Below are 12,647 nucleotides of genomic sequence, written 5' to 3'. Positions count from 1 at the left end.
TCTGGTCTTTTGCTGATGGGCCAGGGGCTGCCTATAAACAACAAGTCATACTCCTCCCCCAATGTCTCACACTGGAAGGTCATTAGATGTCAAATTCCCAACAACTGAGATCTGTATTTTTTGGTTAAACAGTGGCCATTCCCTGTGATCTCCTTCTAAAAGGCAGATCCCCCAGGAAGATGAACACGTTAAGCTGTTATCAGTTACTAACCATTTATCATGAGTTAACACCTGGCTAATCTCCTCGGGCTTCTTGCTACAGAAGGATACTGGCTCCCTTTTGAGAAGGAGAGCGATTAGAATTGATTGCGGGGAGCAGTGGTCTTACTAATTTCACAGTTTTGCCTGACGATGAGGCAGAGGAGATGCAGTAGGGGCTGGAGAGTTGCCAAGTTTGCCTGGAGGCCTCTGGGGGCAGGAACATGGAGGGTGGGATTGATGGGCAAGGAGTCAGAAGATGCAGAAGGAAAGGGTGGAGAGAGACCTCCACTCACATTCCAGGGCTTGCCCTGCCCTCATCAAGGAAGCGGCAGCAGAGGAAGGAGAGGACCGAGGCTTCTGTGACGATGGTCTTCAAATCCCCCTCACCTGGTGAGCAACCTTGAGCCTCACACTATTGCAACAACGACTCTTTACTGAGCACCTACTGTGTGCTGTGGGTCAGGTCTGCTGGTAGGGGCAGTACATCTGCCATCTCTGATCCTTGCAACAACAGGCCACTTGTGGGCATCCTTTCTCCCATTTTAGACATGGGGAAACTGAGAATGGAGTGATTTGCCCCAGGCTGGGTTTGCCCCCAGATCTGCCTGACTCTTTCCCCATTGGCCCACATGGCCTCCCCAGTGAACCCACTTGATGGCTGGGGGCACAGCTGGTACTTTTGTAATGAGGCTAGGAGCAGAAGCCAGTTCAACCACCCCTATGTTTAGTGTCTTTCCTGTTTCTCTTCCGAAAAGGAAAAGAACAGGGTGCCCCTAGTGGTCATGCCTAATGGAGGAGGCAAAGCTCCCAAGTCACCCTCAGGCACCCCAGCTTTCCACTAGCCTGTGTCCTCCAGTCCACACGTAAGGCGCCCAGCTTCCTTCCCTGCCTGCCCACCCCCGAGGGAAGAAAGCTGCTGTCCCTACCTCCCCAAATGTCCTCCTGCACTGCCCTCTTCTCAAAGCTCAGGGGTGGGGAGGGGACCACGTCCCCTCTAGGGTGGCTCTCCAGCTCCCAGCTGGATGGTCCTAGGAGCCTAGTGAGTGTCACGCATGTTAGTTCCCCATTCCCTCACCCAGAATGAGCCTGTCTGATGGCTGAGGCCCTAGTACCAACCATTAGTGCTGCTTTAACAGAGCAGGGAAGACAAGACAGTGGGAATGGGGGCCAGGGTCGGGAGACGCATTGCTGCAACTTACATTGCCCTTCTCAAACAAGTCGGTGTTATTCCTGCAGTTGTAGAGCAGCCGCTCCCCCGTGTCCCCCACGTCACCAAAAAGGCAGAGATAGACATTGGCATCAGTTCCCGCACCTTCGAGCTCCCCTGTGCACACAGTCACGCGGTACCGGGCCACTGGCAAGCAGAGAGAGGGACACCACTGGCTGACAACCCCCTGCTGCCAACCCTGGCCCTGTGGCTCCCCTCCTCTAAGCGCTGCCTTCTCCTCTCCGCCCAGCTCTCATCCCAGGCTGACCTTGCCCTTTCTTCAAGCTGTCCAGATCCCATCTCACACCAGTCAAGGGCTGGCCCATCTACAAATCTCAGACAGAACAGAGGTTCCCAATCCTGGCCAACCAACTGAATACCCTGGGAAACTTTTATAAAAATTCAGATTTCTGAGCTCTGTCTCAGACTTCACAGATCTTAATTTCCAAAGGTGAGATCCTTAAAACTGCACATCTACAAGTCCCCCCAGAGGACTCTGATGGAGTTGGCAGTGTTTGGGGACCGCGAGTCTAATTCAAACGTTTTGGCACTTGATGCCATCCATCCCAGTAGAGCCTTTTGCCTTAGGATGTTCTCCAATTCGTACGTGTCCTGTCTTCCCAAGTGAGATAACTCTTCTTTGTGAACCAGAACTGGCCTCCCCTTCTCTTCAGAACTCCCCAGTGCTAAGGACATGACAGGATGAGAAGCAGAGAGAATGGCGCAAAATGCAGCCACTGTGGGAAGGGCAGTAGCTTCTCCCCATGTTGAAAATGTACCATGAAAGAGGTGGACCTGCTTCTCTGCACATCATAGCCTTACTTGTTACTTAAAACAAGCTGGAAAGTGCATTATTCGTTCATCCATTCACTTGCCCCTTGTCTGTTCACTGAAGTCTAGTAGGTGCTAAGCACCATTACAGGAGCAGAGATTCAGCAATGTGCAAGGTGGACAGACTCCTGCTCCCATGGACCTTGCCTTAGATTTGAGAGTGGAAGAGTAGAGAGGAGAGATGGACAGTAAAGTCATAAATTATGAGTCGGAAAATCTCTGAGTTATACCTATAACAAAGATAGGATAATAGTGTGATGCCACAGAGTGTGATGGAAGTGGGAAGGAGTGTGGTAAGGGGGTGAAGATGATTTAGAGATGCCAAAAAGCTCGCTGCAGGTAGGTAACATTTGTACTAGAATTTTAATGTTAGGAGCCAGCCACAAGAAGCTCTGAAAGAAGAGAATGCTATTAAATGTGAAGCCTCAATGTGGGGATAAGCAGTGTATGTTCCAGAGGCAGAGGGAAGCCCCATATGGCTGGAATAGGGGGAGTGGGAGGGGGATGAGAGGAGGCCCAGACATGGACAGAGCCAGACACATGGTGTGTGACAGGTCAAGGTAAGAAGTATGTCTTCATTTTCTCTCTCTTTCTATCTCTCTCTCTCTCTCTTTCTCTCTCTCTCTCTTTCTTTCTTCCTTCCTTCCTTCCTTCTTTCCTTTCTCCTCCCCCACCCCTATCTTTCCTTCTTACAATGGGAAGCCACTAGAGAGCTTTAAGCAAGTAACTAACTTAATATGATCTGTGTTTTAAAGAGCACTCTGACTGCCATGTGGATACCTGATTGTAGGGGAAGAAGTGAATCAGAGATGCCAGTTAGAGGAGTAATTACAGTAGTCTAGAAAAGAGAGGAGGGTGTCTAGGACTGGGGGTGTGGTGGAGATGGAGAAAGGTCAGTATATTAGAGATATACTTTTGAGGTAGAACCACTGGTACTTGGTGATGGATTATCTAGATAATTGAGGGAAAGAGCAGTCAGGGATGACTCCTAGGTTGTTGGCTTCAGTAACTAGGTGGATAGTGTTGCCAATAAGAAGTAGGGATGCCTGAGAGAAGGATGGGTTTGGAGACAGCAATCAATGGTTCTGTCTGTTCATTACATATTTGAGACCCATTAGATGTTCACAAAGAGAGGAAAGATGGCAGTTGAATATGTGTCTGGAGGGTCAGGGCTGTTGACATGACTTTGGTCATCACAGGCATATGGATTCCACTAAAAGCCACAAAACCAGATGAGATCTCCTATGGAGAGGATGTAGACAGGGGTTGTAGAGGGACATCAACATCAGAGCTCAAACCCTGGAGAAACAAACAACTCAGATGAGAAGAAGCAGCCAGTGAAGCAGGGGGGATTTTGATCTGAACCTAAAACTGCTCTTAAAAAGTCTGTTAAAAAATGAAGGAGATAGGGGCTGGCCCCGTGGCCGAGTGGTTAAGTTCGCGCGCTCCGCTGCAGGCGGCCCAGTGTTTCGTTGGTTCGAATCCTGGGCGCGGACATTGGCACTGCTCATCAAACCACGCTGAGGCAGCATCCCACATGCCACAACTAGAAGGATCCACAACAAAGAATATACAACTATGTACCAGGGGCCTTTGGGGAGAAAAAGGAAAAAATAAAATCTTAAAGTTAAAAAAAAAAAAATGAAGGAGATATTAAGGCATTCCAAGATAAATAAAAACTGAAAGAATTCATCACTAGCAGATCTGCCTTACAAGAAATATTGAAGAGAGTCCTTCACAGTAGACATTAGACAGCAACTTGAATTCACCCCAAGAGATAAAGAGCACCAGGAAAAGTAATGACATAGGTAAATAGGTAAACAATATATATGTAATTTTTGTTTGTAACTCTTTTCTCTTCGTATCTTATATAAAAGACAACTGCATAAAGCAATAAATATAAAACGGCATTGGTGGGTTTATAATGTATAAAGATGTAATTTGTATGACAGTATGGTACAAAGGAGGGGGCAGGGAACAAACCTATATTAAAGCAAAGTTGCTGTATATTATCTAAATTAGGTTGGTATTAATGTGAACTAGATTGTTATGTCAAGGTGCTAAACATCATTCCCTGGGGCAACTACTAAGAAAATAACTCAAAAAATATATATTAAAAGAAACAAGAAAGGTAAAATGGTGTTCCAGAAAATATCCATTTAACACAAAGGAAGGTAGTGATGTAAGAACAGAGGAACAAAAAAAGACATAAGTCATATAGAAAACAATTATCCAAATGACAGACATAAATCCTGCTATATCAGTAATTGAATTAAATGTAAACAGACTAAATATTTCAATCAAAAGGCAGAGTGTGGTGGTCATCCTGAATGAATGTAAGATGGATTATTCATATAATGTTCTGGAGAGTTCATAGAAGTTCTGGGGAGAACGTGATAGGCTCCCAAGCCGGTCCAGAATGGCTTGAGACAGCAGGGGCGGGGGTGGAGGCACAGGGCTGGCTTGGAATTTTATGGTGGTTAAAGGGTGAGAATTCCCTCGCATGAGTCAGGACTTCTGAGGCTTGAACTTTCCACTAGTGTCAAGGGAGGGAGCATCCAGTCTTTCTTATCAAATTGCCCAGATATGAGGCAGAAGGGAGGAGGGGAGTGATGTAGCTTGAAAGCTGTCAGCAGTCAAACATCAAAAAGAAGTTAGACTTTTTATGACACAGAGACTGGCAGAATGGATAATGGATCTAACTATCTGCTATACAGGAGAGAAACATTTTAGATTCAAAGACATGAATAGGTTGAAAGTAAAAGGATGGCTACCAGAACTGACTCAAGAAGAGACAGACAATCTGAATAGACCTATAACAAGTGAATATATTGAGTCAGCAATCAAAGAACTACCCACAAAGAAAAGCCCAGCCCTAATTGGCTTCACCACTGAATTCTGCCAAACATTCCAAGAAGAATTAATACCAGTTCTTCTCAAGTTCTTCCAACAAATAGCAGGAAACCCTTCTCAACTCATTTTATGAGGCCAGCATTACCCTTCTACCAAAACCAAACAAAGATGTCAGAAGAAAAGAAAACTACATAACAATATATCTTATGACTATGAATGAAAAATACTCAACAAAATACTAGCAAACCAAATCCAGCAACGGAAAAAAGAATTATACACCATGACAAAGTAGGATTTATTCCAGGGCTAAGAGTTGGTTTACCTTCTAAAAATCAATTAATGTAATAAATCATATCAATAAATAAAAAACAAAAAAATCACATGATCGTCTCAATAGGTTCAGAAAAAGCATTTCACAAAATCCAACACTCTTTCATGATTTTTAAAAAAATCGACAAACCAGGGATAAGAGGGAACTTCATTAACCCATAAAGGTCTCTGTGAAAAACCCACAGCTAACGTTGTACTTGACGGTGAAAGACTGGATGCTTTCCCTCTAAGATCAGAAACAAGACAAGAAAGTAGTAAAGTTATCTCTAGTGATGGATGACATGATCTTGTATACAGAAAATCATAAGGAATCCACTAAAAACTACTAGAACTAACAAATGAGTTCAGCAAAGTTGTAGAGTACAAGATGAATACACCAAAATCAGCTGTATTTCTATTCCCTCGCAATGAACAATATAAAAATGAAATTAAGAAAACATTTCCATTCAAAACAGCATCAAAAAGAATAAAATACTTGTGAATAAATTTAAGAAAACAAGTCAAAAACTAAGTCATGGGGATGTCGTGTACAGCATGGTGACTATAGTTAATAACATCATATTGCATATTTGAAAGTTGCTAAGAGAATAGGTCTTAAAAGTTCTCATCACAAAAGAAAAAAAGTGTGTAACTATTATGGTAATGGATGTTAACTAGACAGTGTGATGATCATTTCTCAATACATACAGATATTGAATCATTATGTTGTACACCTGAAACGAATATAATGTGTCAATTATACCTCAATGAAAAAAGGAAAAGAACAAGTGAAACATGTATGCTCTGAAAACTAAAAAATTATTGAAAGAAATTAAAAATGATTTAAATAAATGGGAAAGCATCCAGTATTCATGGATTGGAAGACTTAACATTGCTAAGATGACAATACTTCCCCAATCGATCTCCAGAGAAAACGTCACCTCTATCAGAATCCTAGCTGACTGCTTTGTAGAAATTGACAAGCTGATTCCAAAATACTTGCAGAATTTCAAGGGACCCAGAATAGTCAAGATAATCATGGAAAATGAATAATAAAGAAAAAGAACAAATGTTGGAAAGGATGTGGAGAAACTGAAACTCTCAAATACCGCTGATGGGAATGCAAAACAGTGCAGTTGTTTTGAAAAACAGTATGGTACCTCCTCAAAAAGTTAAACAAAGAGTTACCATATAACCAGCAATTCCACTCCTAGGTATAGATCCAAGAGAATTGAAAACATATGCCCACAAAGAACCTTGTACACGAATGTTTATAGCAATATTACACATAAGAGCCAAAAAGTGGAAACAACCCAAAGGCCCATCAACAGTTAAATGTGGTAAATCCATGCAATGAAATATTACTCAGCAATGAAAACAAATGAAATACTGATACATGCTACAATGTGGATTGACCTTGAAAATATTATGCTATGCAAAAGAAACCAGACACAAAAGGTCCCGTACTATGTGATTCCATACATATGAAATGTCCAGACTAGGCAAATCTACAGAGATAAAATGTAGATTATTGATTGTCAGAAACTGAGGCGTGAGATGGGGGAATGAGTGTGACTGCTGATGGGTATGGGGTTTCTTTCAGGGGAGATGAAAATGCTCTGGAATTTGAGTGGTGATAGTTGCACGATTCTATAAGTATACTAAAAGACTTTGAATTGTGTACTTTAAATGAGTGAGTTGATGGTACATGAATTATTATATCTCAATAAAGCTATTGTTTTTAAAAATGGAAACTACTCATTGGTGGTCCATTTAAAATGAAGATAAAGTATATGAGGAATGAGACAAATTGCCAGGAAGTTTAAATTCACTGTACAAATTATTCTTTCAGTGATACATTCATTTTTATCTGAAGATATAGAGATATCTGAACATTAAATGTGACCATTAAACATGTGGGTCCATGAAGATAGTGTCTGTGGCAAAAGCACGTGTTAGAAGAAAAGGCAAAGAAGGCTTGTATGCGGACCTGCCTGAGTGGAGCTGGCACAGGCAGGAGCTGAAACCAAGGTGGAGAAAAAGTCTCTGGCCCCAACGTTGCCTCTTCAGAGGGCCACAGCCCCTGAAGTCAACCACCACTGACTTCTCCAATCAACTCGGTTAAAATGCAACTGCCGAATGTTTTAAAACCTTCAGCCTCCGTATAAATGAAGCTGATGCTTTTGTGTTAGACTCTCAATGGCAGAAGATGTTAACAGTAAAAGGAATGACCAGCACTAACGGGAGTGAGTACTGAAATGTGGAAGCACAAAAGAGAAGGGAGAACACCAGCCTCACTTATTCTGAATTTTGATGAAAGTCAGTTTTGCCTTTTTTGCTGTAACTATTAGGCCATTCCCAGGAGCAAACTAGTGAGGGAATTTAGAAATCCCTTTGCCTGGGAATTCCAGCCCTCTTTGTTCGGGAGCGCTAAGGTCCACTGGTTGGCAGTTCTCAGGGGTCCTGATCCTCTCCAGGGGCCCCTCCCAGCCAGTCACTGAGGTCCAAGCTCCTTCCTGGCAAGAAGTCTGTGGAAAATTAAAAATAGTTATATTGTTAGCCATCAGCAGTGAAAGACTTTAAACAGATGGGTAAGAACCAGAGTCTCTTGTACTTTAATTTAAAAATTACAGCTCAGCCTGATTTTTAAAAAGCTACGATTGTCAGCACCCGAGTCCAGGGGTCTCTTGCCGGCTCATCAGTGGAATGAATCACCTCTGCTGGGCACGCGGTGGAGAATGCTGACTCCACCCAGTTCACTATCTCACGTAGCTCCAGAGGGAAAGGCGGAGTGGACACAAATTGTGAGCTGGTCTGTGTTTTGTCAGAATCTCCTGGTCTGTGTTAATCACTGCGATCACTCTCAAAAGTTCTCAGCTCTCAGACATGGCGTTAACTGCTTGTTAGACTGGACCTGATTTTTTAAGCATCTAGGAGAACACAATTTCAGACTTACAGAATGGATTTTAAATTGGCCTTTACTCATTTTACAAGACTCCAAGACTCTCCACTTAAGGGATTTCCAGGAAGCCTTGCACATTATTCATTATACCTGGTACCAAGTGGGAAAGTGCACGTTGCCACCAGCTCTATTTACTGTTACAAAGAAGCATCCAGACCAGAAAAGGAGATCTGAGTTCTTGCATAGGTGAGTGAGGGCAGAGGTGTGTTCCAAGAGCAAGAGAAATTGATGTGAGCCAGAAGAAGCAATGAGGAGGAAGAAATCTGAGTTGGTATGGGCTCCAAAGTACTCCAAGTTCCCCCTGGAAGGCATTAAATTGCCTTTATTGCCAGGACAGACAGCTGTTCAACCCAATGCTACTCACTAGAGACTTTGTTTCATTGAAATGGTTCTTTAATAGTATCACAGAAGACAAAAAACAACAGCTATGATGGTTCCATATCTTCTACCCTGTTTCAAATGTTACAAGCATGTTCATAGACATAACGTGTAGAAATGCTCTTCCTCCTTACCCCTCCCGCCACTAGAAGACCTAGTTCAAATGTCGCTTCATCTGCAAAGTTTCTTCCAACTTCCTGGGCAGGATGTTTATCTCGCCACTGTGTTTCCACAGCATTCATTCACCACATCTTGCCAGTTCCACCTTCCAAATATTTCTTGAATGTATCTTCTCTCTAGTCTACCGGATCCCTGCTCAATTCCAGGACCTCTTTTTCTCTCTCCTGAATGACTCTAGGTTTGCCCCTAAAATCCATCCTCCACACACTCATGAGTTGGCCGGCCCCTGAAAGACCAGGAGAGATGTGGGGAGGAAGGAGCTGGAGGGAGTTCAAGGGTAGGGTGTCACCAAAGTCATGAGAGGGCTAGAGAGCAGGAGCCTGTGTCAGAGGCAGGAGCATGGAGTTCAGAGAAGAAGCAGCTTTGTGGGTTGATTCCAATTGAGGTACCAGGGAGCGGCTGGTTAAGTGAGTGGGAGGCGGACAAGGACCAGGATGTGGATGAATGGGTTTTCCGCATGGACATTGAAAGAAGCAAGACAAAGTCTCTGAAGTTTTCATGTGCACAAAAATTACTTGGTTGGGGGCCAGCCCCAGGGCCTATTGGTTAAGTTTGTTGAGCTTTGCTTTGGCAGCCCAGGTTCGGTTACCGGGTGCAGACCTACACTGCACATCAGTGACCACGCTGTCGCAGCAACCCACATACAAAACAGAGGAAGATTGGTGCAGATGTTAGCTCAGGGTGAATCATCCTCAGCAAAAAAAAAAAAAAAATTTGCTTGGTTTGCCTGATAAAAATACAGATTACCAGGCATACTCCTCAGAGAATCTAATCAGCATATCTGGGGTTGGGCCCAGGAGTCTGCATTTTAACATACACACCAGGCAATTTTGATACAGGTGGGCCCTTGATCACACTTTGAGAGATACTATCTGTTATGGGCTGAATTATGTCCCTCCGAAGTCTTATGTTGAAGTTGTAACCCCAGTAACCTCAGAGTGACTGTATCTGGAGGTAGGGCCTTCAAAGAGGTAATTACAGTAAAATGAGGTCATATGAGTGGGCCCTAATCCTATAGGATTAGGACTGCTGTCCTCACTGGAAGAGAGAGAAACACCAGGGACACAGAGGGCACTAGAGGAAAGACCACGTGAGGACACAGCGAGAAGGTGGCTACCTGAAGGGCAAGGAGAGAGGCCTCAGAAGACACCCAACCTTGATCTCAAACTTCCAGCCTCCAGAACTGCGAGAAAATAAATCTCTGTTGTTTAAGCCCCTCAGTCTGTGGTATTTTGTCATGGCATTGCTAGCAGACAAGTATGCTGCTCCGGAACAATGGCAGGAGTTGGGGGTCTAGACAATGACCAAGGGACCCATTAAATCACCTTCAGTGAAAGAGGAAACTGACCAGAGGCCAACAGAAGACAGAACTGACCTGGGACAGAGGCAGCGTTGTGACACGGTGTGAGCCACGAGTCTGAGAGTGCAGAGGGAGTCAGGAGAACGCCCCCTCCGCTGACCCCACAGTTTGTGAGGCGAGAAAGCAGGGTTTTGGGAGTCGGAGGGAGCCATGCTTCAGTCAAGGCAAGGAGGAGGTGGAGGTAAAGAAGATCCTAGAGATTCTAAGTAAAAACGGTAGATTTCCCTCTGGGAAAACCTCACTAAAATGACAATATGCAGGCTATTTAAAGATGTAATCAAAGAAAAAAGCATTCACCAATAAGGCTACGGGAGAAGGACAAGTACAGACAATAGCAACAAAATTTTGGAAACTGGAGAGCAGCTAGCAGAGTGATTAATGCCTTAGCACAGGGTTCCGCGGCAGCGGCATCACCTAGAAACTTGTTAGACTGGCAAACTCCTGGTCCCAGCCCAGACCCACTGAGCCAGCAACTCTGCGGGGGGGACCCAGTCATCTGTGCTTCAGCCCTCCAGACACTGATGCAGCCGACATTTGAGGACCCCTGATTTAAAAGACCAGAGAGAATTGATCAAAGCTATCAGTTGTGAAATTCAGAACCAACCCCGCACAAAAGCTTGGGAATGACAGCACCGGGTCACTTTAGAAATAGGGAGTGAGCAACTCAAATCATGAGAATTGGTTAAAGAGTTCAGAAAGCAGTGAGGTCCCAAGACAACCTTCCCAGTTGTTCATATCTGCAGGCTTGATTCTAGCACACAAAGGACACAGACCAGGTGAGAGCAGGTGTACTTCTGCCTTGGTGGGCTACATATTACATAAGGTCTCAATCAGGGGCGGAATCATATGTGGTTTATCATATTTACAGGGAGATGACTGCCTTGTTGCCAAAGAAAATATTACTGAATGTGAAAAGGCAGCGTATAGCCATTGACCCGGGGGCAGGAGACCTTGTTCTAGATGCCACTGTCTCTAACTAACTGTGAAATCAAAGCAAGAGTTTCCTCAGTTTCCTTATGTGCATCCGGCTATTTTAAGGGCCTTTGAACACAAATATTCAATGATCATATATTTTGGTTAAAAATGAGAGAAAACCGTAAAAGAGCAGATACATAGTGCTAATTGCAAACATTGCCTAATTAGACTAACAGACTAGGTGATCTCTTTTTAGATAATTGCTGTTTGGGGTTACTATGCTTTTGAGAACTTAACTCTGTCCAAATCATTTCAACAAATATATACAGAGCTTCTAACGGATGTACGTACCAACGCCTGAGAAGTGACACTATCCAAATATTTAGAAAGGGCTACTGGGAACTGTGGGTGACATGATTTTCCATGTATTCTCAACTTTTTGTAGTTTTGCAATATTACTTTACTATTAAAAAAATTAAGGACTATGACAAGGATAGCAAATAGGTTAACTATCTTAAGTGCCAATTCTGATCAATGGCTAATGTTTGCCTAGAGTGCTTTCCTGAGGCCTGTGAAGCTCATTTCAGACTCAATGGGAAAGAATGCTGTGATCCCTCAGTAATGTCTGCCAAGGGAAAGGAGAGGACATGCGCTCTGTATTTGCCAACACTCTGCTACTATAAACTAGAGGCAAAATGATCTCCTTTTATCCTTTGAATGTGGATACTCAACTCCAGATTAAAAGCTCAGCCCTCTCCTACTAGCCTCAAATAGAAATAGAGGACTCACCAGGGAGCAGCCAGCTGTGGCTACAAGAACCCAGATCCAGCTTTCCTTTTTGGGGAGCATCTCATGCATAATTTGAAGAGGCTGTTTCCTTTCATTTCAGGGGCACTCTCGAGAAATATTGTTCAGTGTGGATTCTTCTCATCCCCTCATAGCCAACCTGAAGACCCATAAATTTCCCCATCCTCACCCACACCCATCATCATAGAGCTCTAGCATCACGCCTTAGAGATGGCTCCTTCAGCTAAATCCACTCCGGCATTCAGAGGGGGCCTGAGGATGCAGAGTGGACAAGACTATCAGCTCACGACCAGACCCCCATTGGCACATCAAGTAGGAGTTCCACTGTCTCCTTCAGGATGGAGAGCTGGTCCGTACTTACTGCCCATTATCCTCCTCACTGTTGGGCCCTCTGCAGTCATTTCCCTCACGATCTCATTGTCATCCTCGTTGGCATCCAGCCAGCGATTGCAGTTGAAGTTGTACTTGTCCTTGGTCAGAGTGTTCATCAGGGTCATCTGGAATGAAGTCTCAGGGTGAGCAAGCAGGTGTACCAGAAATATTCATCCATGCCCTGGGGGCCCTGTTCTGCTATCTCAGCTCAGAGATGGCAAGGCCATCCTATAGAGATGACTCTTGTGGAAGGTGGAGTGACAGATGAATAT

At 44.0% G+C, this 12,647-nt stretch overlaps 1 protein-coding gene across 1 annotated transcript in view; it reads right to left on the bottom strand.

The window, feature by feature from the left end:
• LOXHD1 (lipoxygenase homology PLAT domains 1) overlaps window positions 1-12,647 on the bottom strand; it is a 169,384-nt gene that overhangs the window by 95,056 nt on the left and 61,681 nt on the right. The window contains exons 12-13 of the mRNA XM_046672168.1: window positions 12,365-12,500; window positions 1,401-1,555 (exon numbers count right to left, since the gene is read on the bottom strand). Coding sequence (XP_046528124.1) covers window positions 1,401-1,555; window positions 12,365-12,500 — 291 coding nt within the window. The remainder of the gene's footprint in view (window positions 1-1,400; window positions 1,556-12,364; window positions 12,501-12,647) is intronic.

The sequence above is a fragment of the Equus quagga genome, chromosome 9, assembly GCF_021613505.1.
Source record: "Equus quagga isolate Etosha38 chromosome 9, UCLA_HA_Equagga_1.0, whole genome shotgun sequence".
Taxonomy (NCBI): domain Eukaryota; kingdom Metazoa; phylum Chordata; class Mammalia; order Perissodactyla; family Equidae; genus Equus; species Equus quagga.
This window is presented reverse-complemented; position numbering and strand designations above follow the sequence as displayed.